At 41.8% G+C, this 17,541-nt stretch overlaps 1 protein-coding gene across 11 annotated transcripts in view; it reads left to right on the forward strand.

The window, feature by feature from the left end:
• The window catches only part of CLEC16A (C-type lectin domain containing 16A), a 327,820-nt gene that overhangs the window by 13,638 nt on the left and 296,641 nt on the right, over positions 1–17,541 (forward strand). For all 11 annotated transcript variants that reach the window (XM_075830097.1, XM_075830102.1, XM_075830099.1 and 8 more), the window contains exons 2-3: positions 12,943–13,071; positions 13,958–14,091. In XM_075830097.1, the coding sequence (XP_075686212.1) occupies positions 12,943–13,071; positions 13,958–14,091 (263 nt within the window). The remainder of the gene's footprint in view (positions 1–12,942; positions 13,072–13,957; positions 14,092–17,541) is intronic.

A 17,541-nucleotide genomic window follows, 5' to 3' on the forward strand; every position in this document is an offset into this window, starting at 1 on the left:
TGAAGCAAAGGCCTCAGAAGCAAAGTAGCACCTAGTGGATTTTGGGGCCTCCTTTTTGTAGAATATATTTTAGGCACCATGTCCAGTTTGAAGAGGTCTTGTGGTGCCAAAACAGTGGAAAACTCCCAAAAGTGACCCCATTTTGGAAACTACACCCCTCAAGGAATTTATCTAGGGGTATAGTTAGCATTTTGATCCAACAGTTTTTTTGCTAAATTTAATGGAATTAGTCTTTGAAAATGAAAATCTACTTTGTTTCTGAAAAAACATAGAATTTTCTAATTTTTACAAGGAATAAAGGAGAAAAAGCCCCCCAACATTTGTAAAGCAATTTCTCCCGATTACGGCAATACCCCATATGTGGTAATAAACGGTTGTTTAGACCCACGCCAAAGCTCAGAAGGGAAGGAGCGACATTTGGATTTTGGAGCGCAGATTTTGCTGGAATTGTTTTTGGTGCCATGTCGCGTTTGCAACGCACTGGAGGGACCAAAACAGTAGAAACCCCCAAAAGTGACCCAATTTTGGAAACTACACCCCTCAAGGAATTTTTTTAGGGGTATAGTTAACATTTTGACCCCACAGGTTTTTTGCTGAATTTATTAGAATTAGTTTGTGAAGATGAAAATCGACTTTGTTTCTGAAAAAACATAGAATTTTCTATTTTTTACAAGGAATAAAGGAGAAACCCCCCCCCCCCACATTTGTAAAGCAATTTCTCCTGATTACGGCAATACCCCATATGTGATAATAAACTGTTGTTCAGACCCACAGCAGGGCTCATAAGGGAAGGACTGCCATTTGGAGCGCAGATATTGTTGGAATGGTTTTTGGTGCCATGTCGTGTTTTCAAGGCCCTGGAGGGACCAAAACAGTAAAAACCCCCAAAAGTGACCCTATTTTGGAAACTACACCCCTCAAGAAATTTTTCTAGGGGTATAGTTAACATTTTGACCCCACGGGTCTTTTGCTGAATTTATTAGAATTAGTTTGTGAAGATGAAAATCTACTGTGTTTCAGAAAAAACATAGAATTTTCTAATTTTTAAAAGCAATAAAGGAGAAAAAGCACCCCAACATTTGTAAAGCTATTTCTCCCGATTACGGCAATACCCCACATGTGGTCATAAACGGCTTTTTAGACCCACAGAAGGGCTCAGAAGGGAAGAAGTGCCATTTGGAGCGCAGATATTGTTGGAATGGTTTTCGGTGCCATGTCGTGTTTTCAAGGCCCTGGAGGGACCAAAACAGTAGAAACCCCCAAAAGTGACCCCATTTTGAAAACTGCACCCCTAAGGTATTCACCTAGTGGTTTAATGAGTGTTTGTACCGCTAGGTTTTCATAGCCAGAATCATGGTATTTAGGTGGTAATTTTTTTACCAAATCTATTATTTTTGGTACATGGTTGCCTTCCACAGCATATTAACCCGTAGAAGTGCATTTGCCAGTGTATGTAACGGTGTCATGCCAACAAAGCAGATGACCAACAAATGTGTCAGTCCACAGCTGTTAACAACAGTTAAAGCAGGGAGAATTTAAATTAGAACTGTATTGGACTGAAGGGCAATATATTTGAGAACTGGAGGAAAAAAATTAGAACTTGAGCATGTTCACAGGATGAAAGAACAGGGCTTTATAATGTCACTTCTTTTTTTCAAAGGGACTAGTCATACATCTCTTTAGCCCCATCAATCAGTTATAATAATAGGCAAACTCAGTAAAATTATAAAAAAAAATATGTATTGAAGGAATATTACATTTATATGAAATGATGCTGTCAAATAAAAATTTAATTTTTATCTCAAGTATGCTATTTCAGTGATTCCAACTGACATTATTTTGAAAACTCTACCCTTCAAGATATTCATCTAGGGGTATAGTGAGAATTTTGTTAGGGGTTTTTCAAAAATATTTTAATTTTGTGTCACCAATTATAACGTGAAACCACGTAGGTATTTATCTAGGGGTATAGTGAGAATTTTGTTACGGGTTTTTCAAACATTTTTTAATTTGGTGTGACTAATTATAACGTGAAGCCACTTTAGGTATTCATCCAGGGGTGCAGTAAGAATTTTTAGTTTTGTTTGGGCTTCTTTTAAATTTTCTGGGCAAAAATTATTTTATATAAAATTACTCTGCTTGAAAAATCTATTTAGAATGGCCAATTTGTAAAATAAACGGGTGTATAAATAAAATAATCTAAAACTCAGTGGAGGTATGGTCAATTTTGAAGCATTTATTGATGCATAGGCTTGGCTTTTTGGGGCATGTCTCACACTGGTAGATAGTGTCTTTCCTAATGCCTTTTTTGGAACACACCCGACATCTTTTCTGGGATCTTGTTTTCTTGTCAGTGGGGGGATTTACTGAGTTGGAAAGTGCTGGCCTGGGATTATACGGCAACTATAATCTCCCAAAGAAGTGCCCTCGCCTCCTGGGTTGTCAAACAAAAGGGCCTTGATTATTGTCTCCTGAAATTGGAGAAATGTGTTTCGATTGCCTGCGTATCTGGACACCACAAATGCGTTATACATTGCCATTTGGGTGAGGTGGACTGCCAGCTTCTTGTACCAGGTCTTACTTTTACGCATGGCACTATACGGCTTTATGACCTGATCAGATAGATCCACCCCACCCATAAAGCGGTTATAATCCAGTACGCAGGCAGGCTTGGAAGTTGTGGTGCTGGAGCCACGAACTGGAACATTGATGCTGCTATCCTTATGGATGCTAGTTAGAATGTGGACATCTTTCTTGTCCCTATATTTCACTAGCAACATGTTGTCACTGCACATTGCTTTGCTTTCCCCTTTTGGCAAAGTCTGGCCCAGGAGGGTTTTGGGGAGGCCCTTAGAATTTTTTTTGATTGTGCCACAGGCCACTGTCGCTCTTGCCAAAAGGCACTTTTGGAGAGGGATGCTGTTATAAAAATGGTTTATATAGACATGATATCCCTGGCCAAGTAGCGGGTATACAAGATCCCACACAATTTTTCCGCTGACAGTAAGGGAAGGGGGGCACTCTGGGGGATCGATTTTGGAATCCCTTCCCTCATAAATCCGGAAACAATGGGTGTACCCGGTGGAACTTTCACAGATCTTATAGAGCTTAATTCCATACCGGGCCCTTTTATTTGGGAGGTATTGACGGAAGTGGAGCCTTCCCTTAAAACTGACGAGAGACTCGTCGACCGCAATATTTTTATCTGGGGTGTAGATTTGGGCAAATTTTAAATTCAAATGATTTATGACAGGCCTTATTTTAAATAAACGGTCATAATTTGGATCATTGGGGGGTGGGCAGCGGGTATTATCTGCGTAATGCAGAAATTTGAAGACGACCTCAAATCTTCTTCTGGTCATAATGGTGCCATAAAGGGGGGTATAATATAGGACATCCGATGACCAGTAGTCCCTAATGCTGGGTTTCTTTATGAGGCCCATATTCAGTAACAGGCCCCAAAATTTGCAAAGCTCCTCAGAGTTTGTGGGGGTCCAATTTTGGTCTTTGGCATAGTAGGATGTGGGATTGTTGGCGAGAAATTGTTCCGCATATAAATTAGTCTGTTTGACCATTAAATTTATAAATTCAGCGGAGAAAAATAATTTTAAAAAATCGAACTCTCCAAACCCCGTGGTCTCCACTTGGATTCCCGAGGATGCGGTGAAGTCGGGAACCTGGGGGGCATAACTTGTAACAGGCATCCATATCGCCTCACTATCGGGGGGGTCAGAACCAGCAACTCTTCTGTGCTGCTGGGGGGGCTCATCAGACTCGCTAGACGAAGATGATGTCAGCACGAACTCCATTTCATCTTCGCTAGCAGAGTCTGTATCTGAGCACAGCATAGCGTACGCCTCCTCTGGGCTATAAAATTTCTGTGCCATATTGTAGTAATGGACACTACAATGTAACAGCTGTAATTTTATTGTAACCCTAAAATGTAACTGTCACTAAGAAAAAAAAATTTTTTTTAGAATTTTTTTTTTATATATTTTTTTTTTATTTTTTTATTTTTTATTAACTGGAAACAAACTGGCGCTCTCAAAAACGTAGGAGAGGGATGGAACGGACTGGGTCACTGCGTAAAACTGTGACTGTATGTGGCACGGCAACAGTGAATGGTGGCGATCTGTGTGTATCGGACTGGACGCTGACACGGATCAATGTTCTCTCGCTGGGCAGTGAGGGGACGATCTGGGGGTATTTAGGCTATTGCCTAACGTAATATGGCGCAGTATTTTCACTGTGGTAATGGGTGGGCGATTTGGGGATTATTTTCTAACTACTGGGACAGGAGAGATCTGAGGAGATCTGGGAGGATCTGGGGAGATCTAGATGAGATCTTTATTCACTGTATTTTAACTTTTTCTGTCTGACAGGGCTTCACACGACGACTCTCACAAGCTCTTTGACAGAAATGAGCTTGTCAGAGTCGGCGATGAGGAGAATTCTGTGTGTTTTGTTTACATATGCTGTGATTGGTCATTCATTTTTGAATGACCAATCACAGCCATCGACGTCACAGGACCACTTTGATTGGTGCTGTACCGGCGAGCAGCAAGTGTTTGTTGCTACTCGCCGCCGTGATCTGCCTGCTGTCACCATGTCAAGTGACATGGTGACAGTTTATCGTCTGGACGTAACTGTACGTGATAATGCGGGAATGCACCGCAGATTATGACGTACATTAACGTGTTCCGGCGGGAAGGGGTTAAAAAAAAACAAAAAAAAAAACTTTTCTTATTTCTAAAGTTATGAGCATTTTTCTAAATATGCTAATGTAGCTCTAATAGCCAAATGGGAGGGGACTCTTTCTTTTCACTCTGGGCGTGTAATGTTTTCTGTATGACACTGTCCAATCAGCATACAGCTTCTCCCCCTTCCCTGCCCAGCAACACAGTGTGATCATATAGTATACAGCTTCCATTCCTGACTGTGTATTCAACTGGCGATTATCTCCGGTTGTGTCACAGCTAGAACTGCGATCCTGGAGTCACATGAAAGATTAGAATCTCATCTTTCATATGCCACCAGAACCACAGACCGAGATCATTTTAAGTGATTCCCTTTTCCCCCAGCCTCAATCTCTCATACTGTGTGAAGCAGCTTCATGCTGATAGGACAGCATCCGAGGTTGTGAGGTAGCTCCACTTCAGGAGAAGAGAATCGCTAATGTTGACACCCACTTGGCTAGTATAGCCTCATTTGCATATTTAGAAAAAAAAACTCAACGTTTAAAATAAAATTTTAGGGACACCATTTTCACTAGCATCATCAGTGTGACGGCGCCTATTAGATTAGCTAAGCGATAGGACACTACTAAACTAGTGACAGATCCTCTTTAACCCCTTCAGGACTGAGACACTTTTGGACCAAATGACAGAGCCTCATTTTTTAAATCTGACGTGTGTTACTTTATGTGGTAATAACTCGGGAATGCTTTTACCTATCCAAGCAATTCTGAGATTGTTTTCTCGTGACATATTGTACTTTATGTTAGTGAAAAAATTTGGTCAATATATTCAATATTTGTGTGTGAAAAACACCAAAATTTAGCGAAAATTTGCAAAAAATTAGCATTTTCTAAATTCAAATGTATCTGCTTGTAAGACAGATAGTTATACCACACAAAATAGTTACTAGCTAACATTTCCAATATGTCTACTTTAGATTGGCATCATTTTTTGAACATGCTTTTATTTTTCTAGGACGTTACAAGGCTTATAAGTTTAGCAGCAATTTCTCACATTTTCAAGAAAATGTCAAAAACCCATTTTTTTAGGGAACAGTTCAGTTGTCAAGTGGCTTTGAGGGCCTTATATATTAGAAACCCCCACAAATCACCCCACTTTAAAAACTGCACCCCTCAAAGTATTCAAAACAGCATTCAGAAAGTTTTTTTTAACCCTTTAGGCATTTCACAGGAATTAAAGCAAAGTAGCGGGGAAATTTACAAATTTCTTTTTTTTTTGCAGAAATTAAATTTTAATCCATTTTTCCTGTAATACTGAAGGTTTTTACCGGAGAGGCACAACTGAATATTTATTGCCCTGATTCTGCCGTTTTTAGAAATATTCCACATGTGGCCCTAGTGCGCTACTGGACTGAAATACCGGCCTCAGAAGCAAAGGAGCACATAGAGGATTTTAGGGCCTTCCTTTTCTTAGATTATATTTCAGGCACCATGTCAGGTTAGAAGAGGTCTTGTGGTGCCGAAACAAAGGAAACACCCCAAAAAATACCCCATTTTGGAAACTACACGCCTTGAGGAATTCATCTAGGGGTGTAGTGAGCATTTTGACCCCACAGGTGTTTCATAGATTTCGTTAGAATTGGGCAGTGAAAATGAAAAATTACATTATTTTCCAATACCATGTAGCTTTACCTCAAAATTTTTTATTTTTTCAACAAATAAATGATGAAAAGCACCCCAACATTTGTAAAGCAACTTCTCCAGAGTACGGAAATACCCAACATGTGGTCATAAACTGCTGTTTGGGCAAGCTGCAGGACTCAGAAGGGAAGGCACGCCATTTAGCTTTTGAAGTACAGATTTTGCTGGTTTGATTTCTCGGCGCCATGTCGCATTTGTAAAGCTCCTAAGGTACCAGTACAGTGGAAACCCCCCAAAAGTGACTCCATTTAGGAAACTACACCCCTTGAGGAATTCAACTAGGGGTGTAGTGAGCATTTTGACCCCCCAGGTGTTTCATAGATTTCATTAGAATTGGGCAGTAAACATGAAAAAATTCATTTTTTTTCCACTGAGACGTAGCTTTAGGTAAAAATGTTTCATTTTCTCATCAAATAAAGGAGAAAAATCACCGTAACATTTGTAAAGCAACTTCTCCAGAGTAAGGAAATACCCCATATGTGGTAATAAAGTACTGTATGAATACACATCAGGGCTCAGAAGGGAAGGAGCGCCATTTGGCTTTTGGAGAGCAGATTTTGCTGGATTGTTTTTTCTGCGCCATGTCGCTTTTGCAAAGCCCCTTAGGTAGCAGTACAGTGGAAGCTACCCAAAAGTGACTCCATTTGGCAAACTACACCCATTGAGGAATTCATCTAGGGGTGTAGTGAGCATTTTGACCCCACAGGTGTCTCATAGATTTTATTAGAAATGGGCAGTGAAAATGAAAAATTACATTATTTTCCAATAAGACGTAGCATTAGTTAAAAAATTTTAATTTTCTCAACAAATAAAGGAGAAAAAGCACCGTAACATTTGTAAAGCAACATCTTCAGAGTACGGAAATACCCCACATGTGGTCATAAACTGCTATTTGGACACACAGCAAGGCTCTAAAGGGAAGGAGCGCCATTTAGTATTTGGAGTGGAGATTTTATAAGATTTGTTTTTTGACACCATGTTGCATTGAGCTATAGTACCAGTACAGTTGTACCCCCGAAAAATTACCCCATTTTGGAAACTAGATCCCTCAAAGAATTGATCTAGGGGTGTAGTGAGCATTTTGACTGCACAAGTGTTTTGCAAAAATGAGTAAACGATAGATGTTGCAGATTGAAAATGGCTGTTTTCAACAAATATGCCATTTCAGTGCCCAATGTGTTGTGCCCAGCTTGTACCACCGTAGACACACATCCCATAAATTGTTAAGCGGGTTCTCCAGAATACCCCATATGTGGTCATAAATTGCAGTTTGGGTACACTGCCAGGCTCAGTTGGACCACCATTTGGCTTTTGAAGCGCAGATTTTGCTTGGTGTATTAGTGGTATTTCAGTTTATAATGTGGGGGCATATGTGAGCTGGGCGGAGTACATCAAGGGTATATGTAAGCTGGGCGGAGTACATCAGGGTATATGTAAGCTGGGCGGAGTACATCAGGATATATGTAAGCTGTGCGGAGTACATCAGGGTGTATGTAATTTGCGCGGGTACATCAGGCTATATGTAAGCTGTGCGGAGTGCATCAGGGTATATGTAAGCTGGGTGGAGTACATCAGGGTATATGTAATATGAGCAGGTACATCAGGCTATATGTAAGCTGTGTGGAGTACATCAGGGTATATGTAATATGCGCGGGTACATCAGGCTATATGTAAGCTGGGCGGAGTACATCAGGGTATATGTAATATGAGCAGGTACATCAGGCTATATGTAAGCTGTGTGGAGTACATCAGGGTATATGTAATATGCGCGGGTACATCAGGCTATATGTAAGCTGGGCGGAGTACATCAGGGTGTATGTAAGCTGGGCGGAGTACATCAGGGTATATGTAATATGTGCGGGTACATCAGGCTATATGTAAGCTGGGCGGAGTACATCAGGGTATATGTAAGCTGTGCGGAGTACATCAGGGTATATGTAATATGTGCGTGTACATCAGGGTATATGTAAGCTGTGCGGAGTACATCAGGATATATGTAATCTGTGCGGAGTACATCAGGGTATATGTAATATGTGCGTGTACATCAGGGTATATGTAAGCTGTGCGGAGTGCAACAGGGTATATGTAATCTGTGCGGAGTACATCAGGGTATATGTAATATGTGCGGGTACATCAGGCTATATGTAAGCTGGGCGGAGTACATCAGGGTATATGTAATATGTGCGGGTACATCAGGCTATATGTAAGCTGGGCGGAGTGCAACAGGGTATATGTAATCTGTGCGGAGTACATCAGGGTATATGTAATCTGTGCGGAGTACATCAGGGTATATGTAAGCTGGGCGGAGTACATCAGGGTATATGTAAGCTGGGCGGAGTATATCAGGGTATATGTAAGCTGGACGGAGTACATCAGGGTATATGTAAGCTGGGCGGAGTACATCAGGGTATATGTAAGCTGGACGGAGTATATCAGGGTATATGTAAGCTGGGCGGAGTACATCAGGGTATATGTAAGCTGGGCGGAGTACATCAGGGCATATGTAAGCTGTGAGGAGTACATCAGTGTATATGTAATGTACTCTTCATAAGGTCTTAGCCATGATTAAGAGCACAGCCAGTGCTTGAAACGCGTAGGCTCAATTTCTTGCCATTTTTTAACCACCTTGTCATCCTCCTGGTGTTTTCCGTCACTCCGTCGGATTGTTTGTATGTCGGTATATATTTTTTTTCAATAAAGTGGAAACGGAGTTTTCCCCCATTCATACCACACATCGCTGGACCTTTCTCTTTCTTGCTACTGCTCCCTGCCGTGAGCCGTCGCGGTTGATCCGGGCGATATCGAACACAGGAGTGTGAAGCTGGTGAGCTGGAGGTTTCCTCCCATCCCTTTTTCCCTGCTATTATTACTGTTATAATACAGTGCCTGGTGTAAAACTGTAAGTGACAGGGAACACCAGATACAATCTAGTATAGTGTGCAGCCAACGGTGTACATCGTGTTAGACAGTATGGCGCACGCAACACCACTCATGTCATAGTGGACTGTGTTTATCTCTAAATAATAATTCTTTACTTGGGACACAAAGGCTGCTCATAGAAGGCGTAGATTTAATTTTTGCCTCTCAGGCAAAATGCGCCAAACTTATGGCGTGCACCTTTTAATATTTGAAACATTTGCCCCAACTATCTCATTTACTAAGAGAAATACACCAGTCTTAGTAAATGAATTTAGCTCATATTCTCTTATAATCCTGTCTAAATTCCCTAGGAGCGTTCTTTACTGACATCTTTAGCCCATGTATCATTCAGCCTCATTATAATTTCCATACAACACATTTTTTGTGAGTCATTCGCTGCTTCTCAGGTTGAGTCTATAGTCGGTATTTACAGTGACACGTGTCAGCCAGAACTTTGCTCCATCGTGAAGTTGCAGACAAAAGGTAATGTAAACATTTAAAGACCACGGAAAATACAATACTACATGGTGGGAGGAAAACCCTCAAGGGTTGAGCATGTATTGGAGCAGTCACTTTGATATGATCCATGGGGACGTCCGTTCTCGTCTTGTGACATCATCACTGGGATTTCATATATAAAGGAGGTTCTGGATCTATAATATATCATGTTATAGCATGTCTTTCTTTGCTCTACCAATAGTTGTCTCAGACGAGTGTATGGTATAGCGTGTGTTTGCATGATTATGCACAATATAAATGGCAAGAAATTAGAAAAAAAAGGCAGTTTTCTTCACATGTGGGTGAAATATAGTTTAAGTACTATATACATTTTAGGCCTGATTCACTTCGCGTTATTTATCTTCCGTCGGGAGGAGTGCCGACGTATACCTCCGATGAAAGGTAGCGACGTATCCCACTGTATAGGCATACAGTGTGATGTCACCCAAACTCCCCGGGCATAGCTGTACTTGAAGCGATGTGCCAGGGGAAGCAGTGCTGTTAGGGGCTTTCAACTACGGAGTCGCAAGCCTGAGAATTGCAAGCTCTCAGGCCAGCAATTCCAGGCATAGGAAAGACCTTGATGTCACTGTCCATATATGGACGGTGGTGGGAGGCGTTTTTGAGATGCCGGCATCCCCGGTCAGAGTGTCCGGCCACGCATTTCTCTTCTGGAGAAGCTCCTGACGTTACTGTCCATATACTGCAATCCCCGGCTAGAGCGCTATATGGACAGTGAGGTCAGGGACTTCCCCCATGGCAGGAATTCCCAGGCAGAGCGCTACCTGATGCTCAGCCTGGGGAAGCTGCCTGAGGTATATGTTTGCTCTATACCTCTGACAGATGCCATACAGTGGCATTCGTCACACATAGGCTCCCATCTTTAAAAAAAATAAAAAATATACTGCGCCGTATAAATGTTTTTTTTTAGGGGGATATCTCCGGATGGTGTAGTGTAGTCTACCACGTTATTCTATTTTCCAAAAATACTGACCCACTTATGGCCTCCGTCGTGCTAATGGAGCCTTAGGGCTTATTCGCACGGACTTATATTAGTCTATGGGTCAGTGCAGACAGTTGCGTGTTTTTTCCGCAGCGTGTGTCCGCTGTGAAAAAGTCACGACATGTCCGTTCTTTGGGCGTATTTCGCGCATCACACACCCATTGAAGTCAATGGGTGCGTGAAAATCACGCGCACCACACAGAAGCACTTCCGTGGGAAGAGCGTGATTCGCGCAACAGCTGTGAAAAGGATGAATGAAAACAAAAGCACCATGTGCTTTTCTGTTTACAAACATCCAAACGGAGTGTCATAATGATGGCGGCTACGCGAAAAGCACGCAGCCGCGCATCACACTGACCTGTCAAGCCCCTTTTGCGCGCACAAAACACCGCTTTTTTTGCGCGGGCAAAACGCACATGCTCGTGTGAATCCGGCCTTATGGACACATTTAACGGTCGTTTTTCTGACGTACACATTAAACGAACGGTAGAAACGGGATCAAAATCGGTCCTTACGTGCACAGCTAAAAAACAGAATGTCTTCGTAGCCGTGAGTTTGTACTTTTGTGGGGGGGGGGGGGGAGTGCAATCTCGCTGTAAACTGTCATTACGCTTGCTGTGCTGTAATTCCCACACAAACGTTACCGAAGTGTCGGGATTGTGACTAGACATCACGTCCTGGCTGGAAGTGATGTCTCAGGACACTTCAGTAATGTTAGTGTGTGTGTGTGTGGCTGCACATAGTGATCTAGTAAGATCACTATGTGCTGACTAAATAATGGAGAGAAGTGTATGACGCTGATTGGTCAGCGTCATACTCTTCTCTCCACAACGCCCACTTGGTCAAATAGTAAAACGCCCAGTTGGGCATTCAGAAAGTCATTAGCATAAAGCTAAAATAGGACATAACTCCGCCAAAAATTATTGTTTTTCTAAATAAAAACCACTGCTGTAATCACATTACAGCGCCAATCACATCAGGTACAATATATATAGGCCACTTATAATGTGGTGACAGAGCCTCTTTAGTTGATCCGTAAAAACAAAAACGTTTATTGTTGGTTATAGTTTCAGTATATGTTCGCGTTTTTTTTACACATTGAGTTGATAATTTGTTATGGAATTTCGGTTGCAGAATCCACACCAAAATTCTGCAACAAAGTACATTACGATGTGAATCCCATTCACTTACCGCGTGAAAAATCTGCAGTAGCTTCTAGACATGCTGTTGATTTTCATTTCCGCAGCAAGCCCTATCTGTTGTGGAATTGAGCGGATTATGAACCGATTCCACACTGTGTATGATCCCAGCCTAAAAGATCAATTTTTTTTGTTACATGGAATCAGTTGATATGTCAAATGTTATAACGGGAACCTTCTAGGAGAGACCCCTGACATTCAAACATGTCATTCCCACCACATGTTGAGCTGCGCTTTCTTCTGTGGTTTTTGACACATTTTCCAATCAGTGCGCTGGAAAGCCACACGTCTCATATGCCTGGCACCTGTAAAAGAAGTCGCATGCCACATATCACTGAAGCCCCGACGCCAAAATAAATAGAAAAACAAAAGGGGACAAGTTTGCTCTTCCGACACATCTGTGTTAGTAACTACTTGTATCCTCCATAAAATAACAATGCTGGTGCATCTTTTTTTTTCAAACTGCATTGTGCCATTCCTCGGTTATTCCTCCTAGAAATGTTTGAGTAAATTGACCTTCACCTTGTAAACAGGGCCTGTCCTTACACACTCTGACCCTGTCCAATCAGTGCTGACCGTGTAGGGACACAACCTACTGGGGAGCTAACCTAAGGGGAAGGGTAATGCCTAATTGTCAATTTATTCATATATTTCCAAGAGGAATACCAGAGGAACAGCTCAATGAAGAGTTCTAAGAAAAGATGCCCCGGCATTGTTATTTCATTAAGAAAGGTTTTTCCAAAACAAACATGTCAGGAGAGCAGGCTGGTCCCCTTTAAGAGTCATGCCGTTTTATTTAACCAAATGTGAAACTAAATAAAAGACTCATCTGTACTTCTAAAAAAAAAAAAAAGCGATGAAAGCTATGCGTGTGTGGTGTTCCTTTTGTTGCACATTTTACTAAGTATACTATTGTTGTTTTCTAGGTACATGTATCATGTTTTAACCAAGAACACCACAGTCACAGACCTCAACCGCAATTTGCTGGTGGAGACCATTCGTTCTATCACAGAGATCCTTATCTGGGGAGATCAGAATGACAGTTCAGTGTTTGAGTAAGTACAAACTGTGAGTTTGGGCGAGGGGTGGGCACCTCCGCTCTGGGTAAAAGCTGTTTTTGTTTTTTTTCTCAGTAAATTGTATCTGGCCGTGAGTGACGCTGTAATTTTTACTTGTTTATTATTTTATTTGGCATTGTTTTTTGTTGTTTGTTCATGTCACCACTAGGGATTCCATTGCATAGCATTTTTTCCTGCCTAAGAAACACGGGCAAAAAAAGCTGTGAAAAATGCTCAAACAAGTACCGCAGTTTTTTTCTGCCTCCCAATGATTTCAATGGAAGGTCAGAGGCGGAAACCATGGCAAAAAATAAAATGCCGCTTTTTTTCGCCCCTGCCTCCCATTGAAATCATTGGTAAGCGATTTCGGCTCTTTTTTGGCGCTGATTGAGACGTGGTTTCTGCATCAAAATCTGCGCCATAGAATTCAGTGTGAACTGACCCTTGCACAGAGCCAGCAGCCCCGGTAATTAAGTGAATACTGGCACGAGATAGAGGAAGCGGCACTTTCGCTATTGTGTTCTCAGCGCTATATGCAGATGTCATCAAGTTTTATTTTAAGTAATGTTTTGCATACATGTGCTTATTGTATTTGTAACCCTGCAGTTTTATTGAAAGGGAACCTGTCCCAAGGAGAGATTCGCACATGGCATTTGAGATTCGCACATGGCATTTTCACGATGTTTAGCACAGCGCTTTCTTCTTTTTTTTTTTTTTTAGAACTTTTTTTAATCCGTGCGCTGGGAAGCCACATGTCTCATATGCCTGGCACCCCTGAGAGAAGTCACAGCAGGTTCATGCTGCAATAACCATGGGGTAGGGGGGCATAAAATAACTGAATTTGAACCTATTTTGTATTTGTCTTGTGTATCTTTTGTTGCAGCTTTTTTCTGGAGAAAAACATGTTTGTCTTCTTCTTGAACATTCTACGGCAAAAATCTGGGCGTTATGTCTGTGGGCAGCTTCTTCAGACACTGAACATGTTGTTTGAGAACATAAATCATGAAACATCTTTATGTAAGTTACTATTCAGCAATAAAAAATTGTGCGTAATAAATGTACTATACGCTATCAGATCTACTATACAATGCATTCGTAAAGTCTTCAGACCCTTTACGTTTTTTCACATTTTTTTATGTTGAGGCCTTGTTCTAAAATAAAAAAAAGTTTTCCCCATCATTCTGCACTCCTTCCCCTAAAGTCAAAACGGAACGTTCGTAATCTTTGCTAACTTATTCAAAAGGAAAAACCTCAAATATTGCATTGACATAAGTATTCAGACCCTTTACTCAGTACTTAGCTGAAGCACCTTTGGCAGCGATAACGGCCTCCAGTCTTCTTGGGTATAATGCAACAAGGTTTGTTGACCTGGATTTGGGGATTTTTTGACATTTCACTCAAGCTCCGTCAGGTTGGATGGAGACCGTCGGTGGACAGCCATTTTCAGGTCTCTTCAGAGACGTTCGATTGGGGTCAGGGCTCTGACTGGTCCACTCAAGGACATTCACAGATTTGTCCCGGCTGCGTGCTTAGGGTCATTGCCTTGTTGGAAGGTGAACCTTCGGCCCATTCTGAGATCCAGAGCACTCTGGATCAGGTTTTCATTAAGAATATCTCTGTACTTTGCTCCATTCATTTTTTCCTCAACCCTGACCAGTCTCCCTGTCCCAGCTGCTGAAAATCACCCCCACAGCATGATGCTGCCACCACCAGGCTTTACTGTAGGGATAGTATTGGGCAGGTAATGAGCAGTGCTGGGTTTCCTCCAGACAAGACGCTCAGAATTGAGGCCAACAAGTTCAATCTTGGTTTCATCAGACCACAGAATCTTGTTTCTCACAGTCTGAGCGTCCTTTAGGTGCGTTTTTGTGTCTTTTACTGAGGAGAGGATTCTCTCTGGCCACTCTGCCATAAAGCCCAGATTGGTGGAGTGCTGCAGTGATGGTTGACCTTCTGGAAGTTTCTCCCATCTGCACACAGGATCTTTGGAGATAACCCAGAGTGACCATTTTGTTCCTGGTCACCTCTTTTGGCAAGGCCCTTCTCCCCCAATTACTTAGTTTGGTGGGATGACCAGCTCTAGGAAGAGTCCTGGTTGTTCCAAACTTCTTTCATTTAAGAATTATGGAGGCCACTGTGCTCTTGGGAACTTTTAGTGCAGCAGAATTTTTTTTTGCACCCTTCTCCAGATCTGTGCCTCCACACAATCCTGTCTCTGAGCTCTACAGGCAGTTCTTTCCTCCTCATAGCCTGTTTTTTGCTCTGATATGCATTGTCAGCTGTGAGCCCTTATATAGACAGGGGTGTGTCAATGTCCAAATCATGTCCAATCAAATGAATTTACAACAGGTGGGCTCCAATTAAGGTGTAGAAACATTTAAAAAATGATCTAGAGAAATGGGAGGCCCCCAGAACTAAATTTCAGGACTTATAGCAAAGGGTCTGAATACTTATGTCCGAGCAAAGTTTTAATTTTTAATACATTTGCAAAAATTTCTAAAATTCTTATTTCACTTTGTCATTATGGGGTATTGAGCGCAGAATGATGGGGGGAAAAGCTTGAATTTATTTTTATTTTAGCACAAGGCCCCAACATGACAAAGATGTAAAAAAAGTGAAAGGGTCTGAAGACTTTCCAAATGCACTGTATGTAGAACATGAAATGAAATGAGAGGCTTGATAATTTGAGGTAATTTGAAGAGGTTTTCCGACCTCTAAGGCTCTGTTCACATCTGCGTTGACTACGCTATTGCTTCCGGCAAAACGACGGGTCCAGTGCACAACAGACACAAACGGAAACCACGGGCACCGGATCCGTCACCGTTGAAATCAATGAAATCTGGTTTCCGTTTGTGTCTGCTCAGGGTCCCGTTCTGACGGGTTTGGAACGGGTTTTTACCCTCCTCCTAATTTGTGAGCATGGCCTTTTCTGTGGTTTTAATTACCGTTCTGACGGAAAGCTCCGACGGAACGTCCAAACGGGACCCCAACGCAGATGTGAACCGATCCTAAGGCCAAATGCACACAATGTGTTTTATGTGCGAATCTGCCGCTCATATTTTCTTGCGTCAAATCCGCAGCGTAATACAGTACCAGCAAATTAAATGAGATTTCGAGAAATCTCATCTATACGTTTCAGATTTTTTTTCTGCTCCTAAATTAACCTGCAGTGCGTATTTTAAAATTTGCAGTCCATTTATCTTGTATTTCTGCCTGCGAATTGTATCTGACTAGATTGAGAGAAGAAAACACACCAATATCCGCAGTATAAAAACGCACTTATTTCCGCTTCGAAATGTAAAAACCACATAAAAAAATAGGCGTGGATTCTACCTGCGGAATTGCCTGAATTTACCTGTGTATTTTCTGTCCCAAATTCCACAACGTGTGCATGTAGCCTTGTAGCGCATTTTTTTTATGCACTTTTAGGTGTGGTTTTTACATTTTGATGTGCAAATAGGTGCATTTTTTTATTTGGCGTTATTGGTGCGTTTCTTTTTAAACTAATAAGTACCGCAGGTGAATTTACGTGGAGAAAAAAAAACCGCAACGTGAAAATGAAATTTAATGAGATCTCATTTACTTTGCTGGTACTGTATTATGCTGCGGATTTGCCGCACAAAAAATATGGGCGGCAAATCCGCACGTAGTACGTATCGTGTGCATTTGGCCTAAATTAACGTATAAATGGCAACAATTCTTAAAGGAAAACTTTTTTAATTTGGCGATCTCCTCGCACAATAGCTCAACAGGCTCCCCCGCTGCTTCCTTTCTTCTTCAGAGTGCGACATCTAATAAGTGCGTTGTGTCATCCACGGTGCTGTGACCTAGTGACGTGATCTCTGTGGCCAGCAATTGTCTACCGCAGGCGCATGCTGCTGGATAACCTAGTCGTGGGTTAATGATAACAGCCTTTTTTTGACCACATTTAAGTTGCACTGTCCACTTTTTTTTCCATGGGCATCTCCATGAGTATATCCACTGCAGGTAAAGCTCTCTCGTAAAGTTTGGGCTAAAAACAAAACCCCATCAGTCCAGATTGCTTTTTGGTCTGATTTATACAGATCCATGTGACACAACTTGGAAAAAGTTGGAAAAAGTGTAAAAGTAAAACTTCACCAAATTGCGTATAGCCGATATGTCATAGTACTATGCTGCCCTATAAAAACAGGGCAGGATAAAACGTAGACCGGACTGCTGCACTATTAGCCCAAACAGCACAAAAAAATGTTGTGCTATTTTGCTAATAGCAGCTGTCAAAGAATATAGTGGACCCAACGTTATGAGTGCGCTGTATTCACGAGTGCAGCGCTCACCCTGCCGCTCCTCGCCCCTCGTACTAGTGATACAGGGTTGTTTTGTATACACGGTATACATGCAGTCACTGGGGATAGTCGGGGTCTGCGCTCCACTTATGAATTCAGCGGACTCCTAATAATGACTCCGCTGTATTCTTTGATGACTTCT

This window comes from Rhinoderma darwinii, chromosome 6 (assembly GCF_050947455.1).
Source record: "Rhinoderma darwinii isolate aRhiDar2 chromosome 6, aRhiDar2.hap1, whole genome shotgun sequence".
Lineage (NCBI taxonomy): Eukaryota > Metazoa > Chordata > Amphibia > Anura > Rhinodermatidae > Rhinoderma > Rhinoderma darwinii.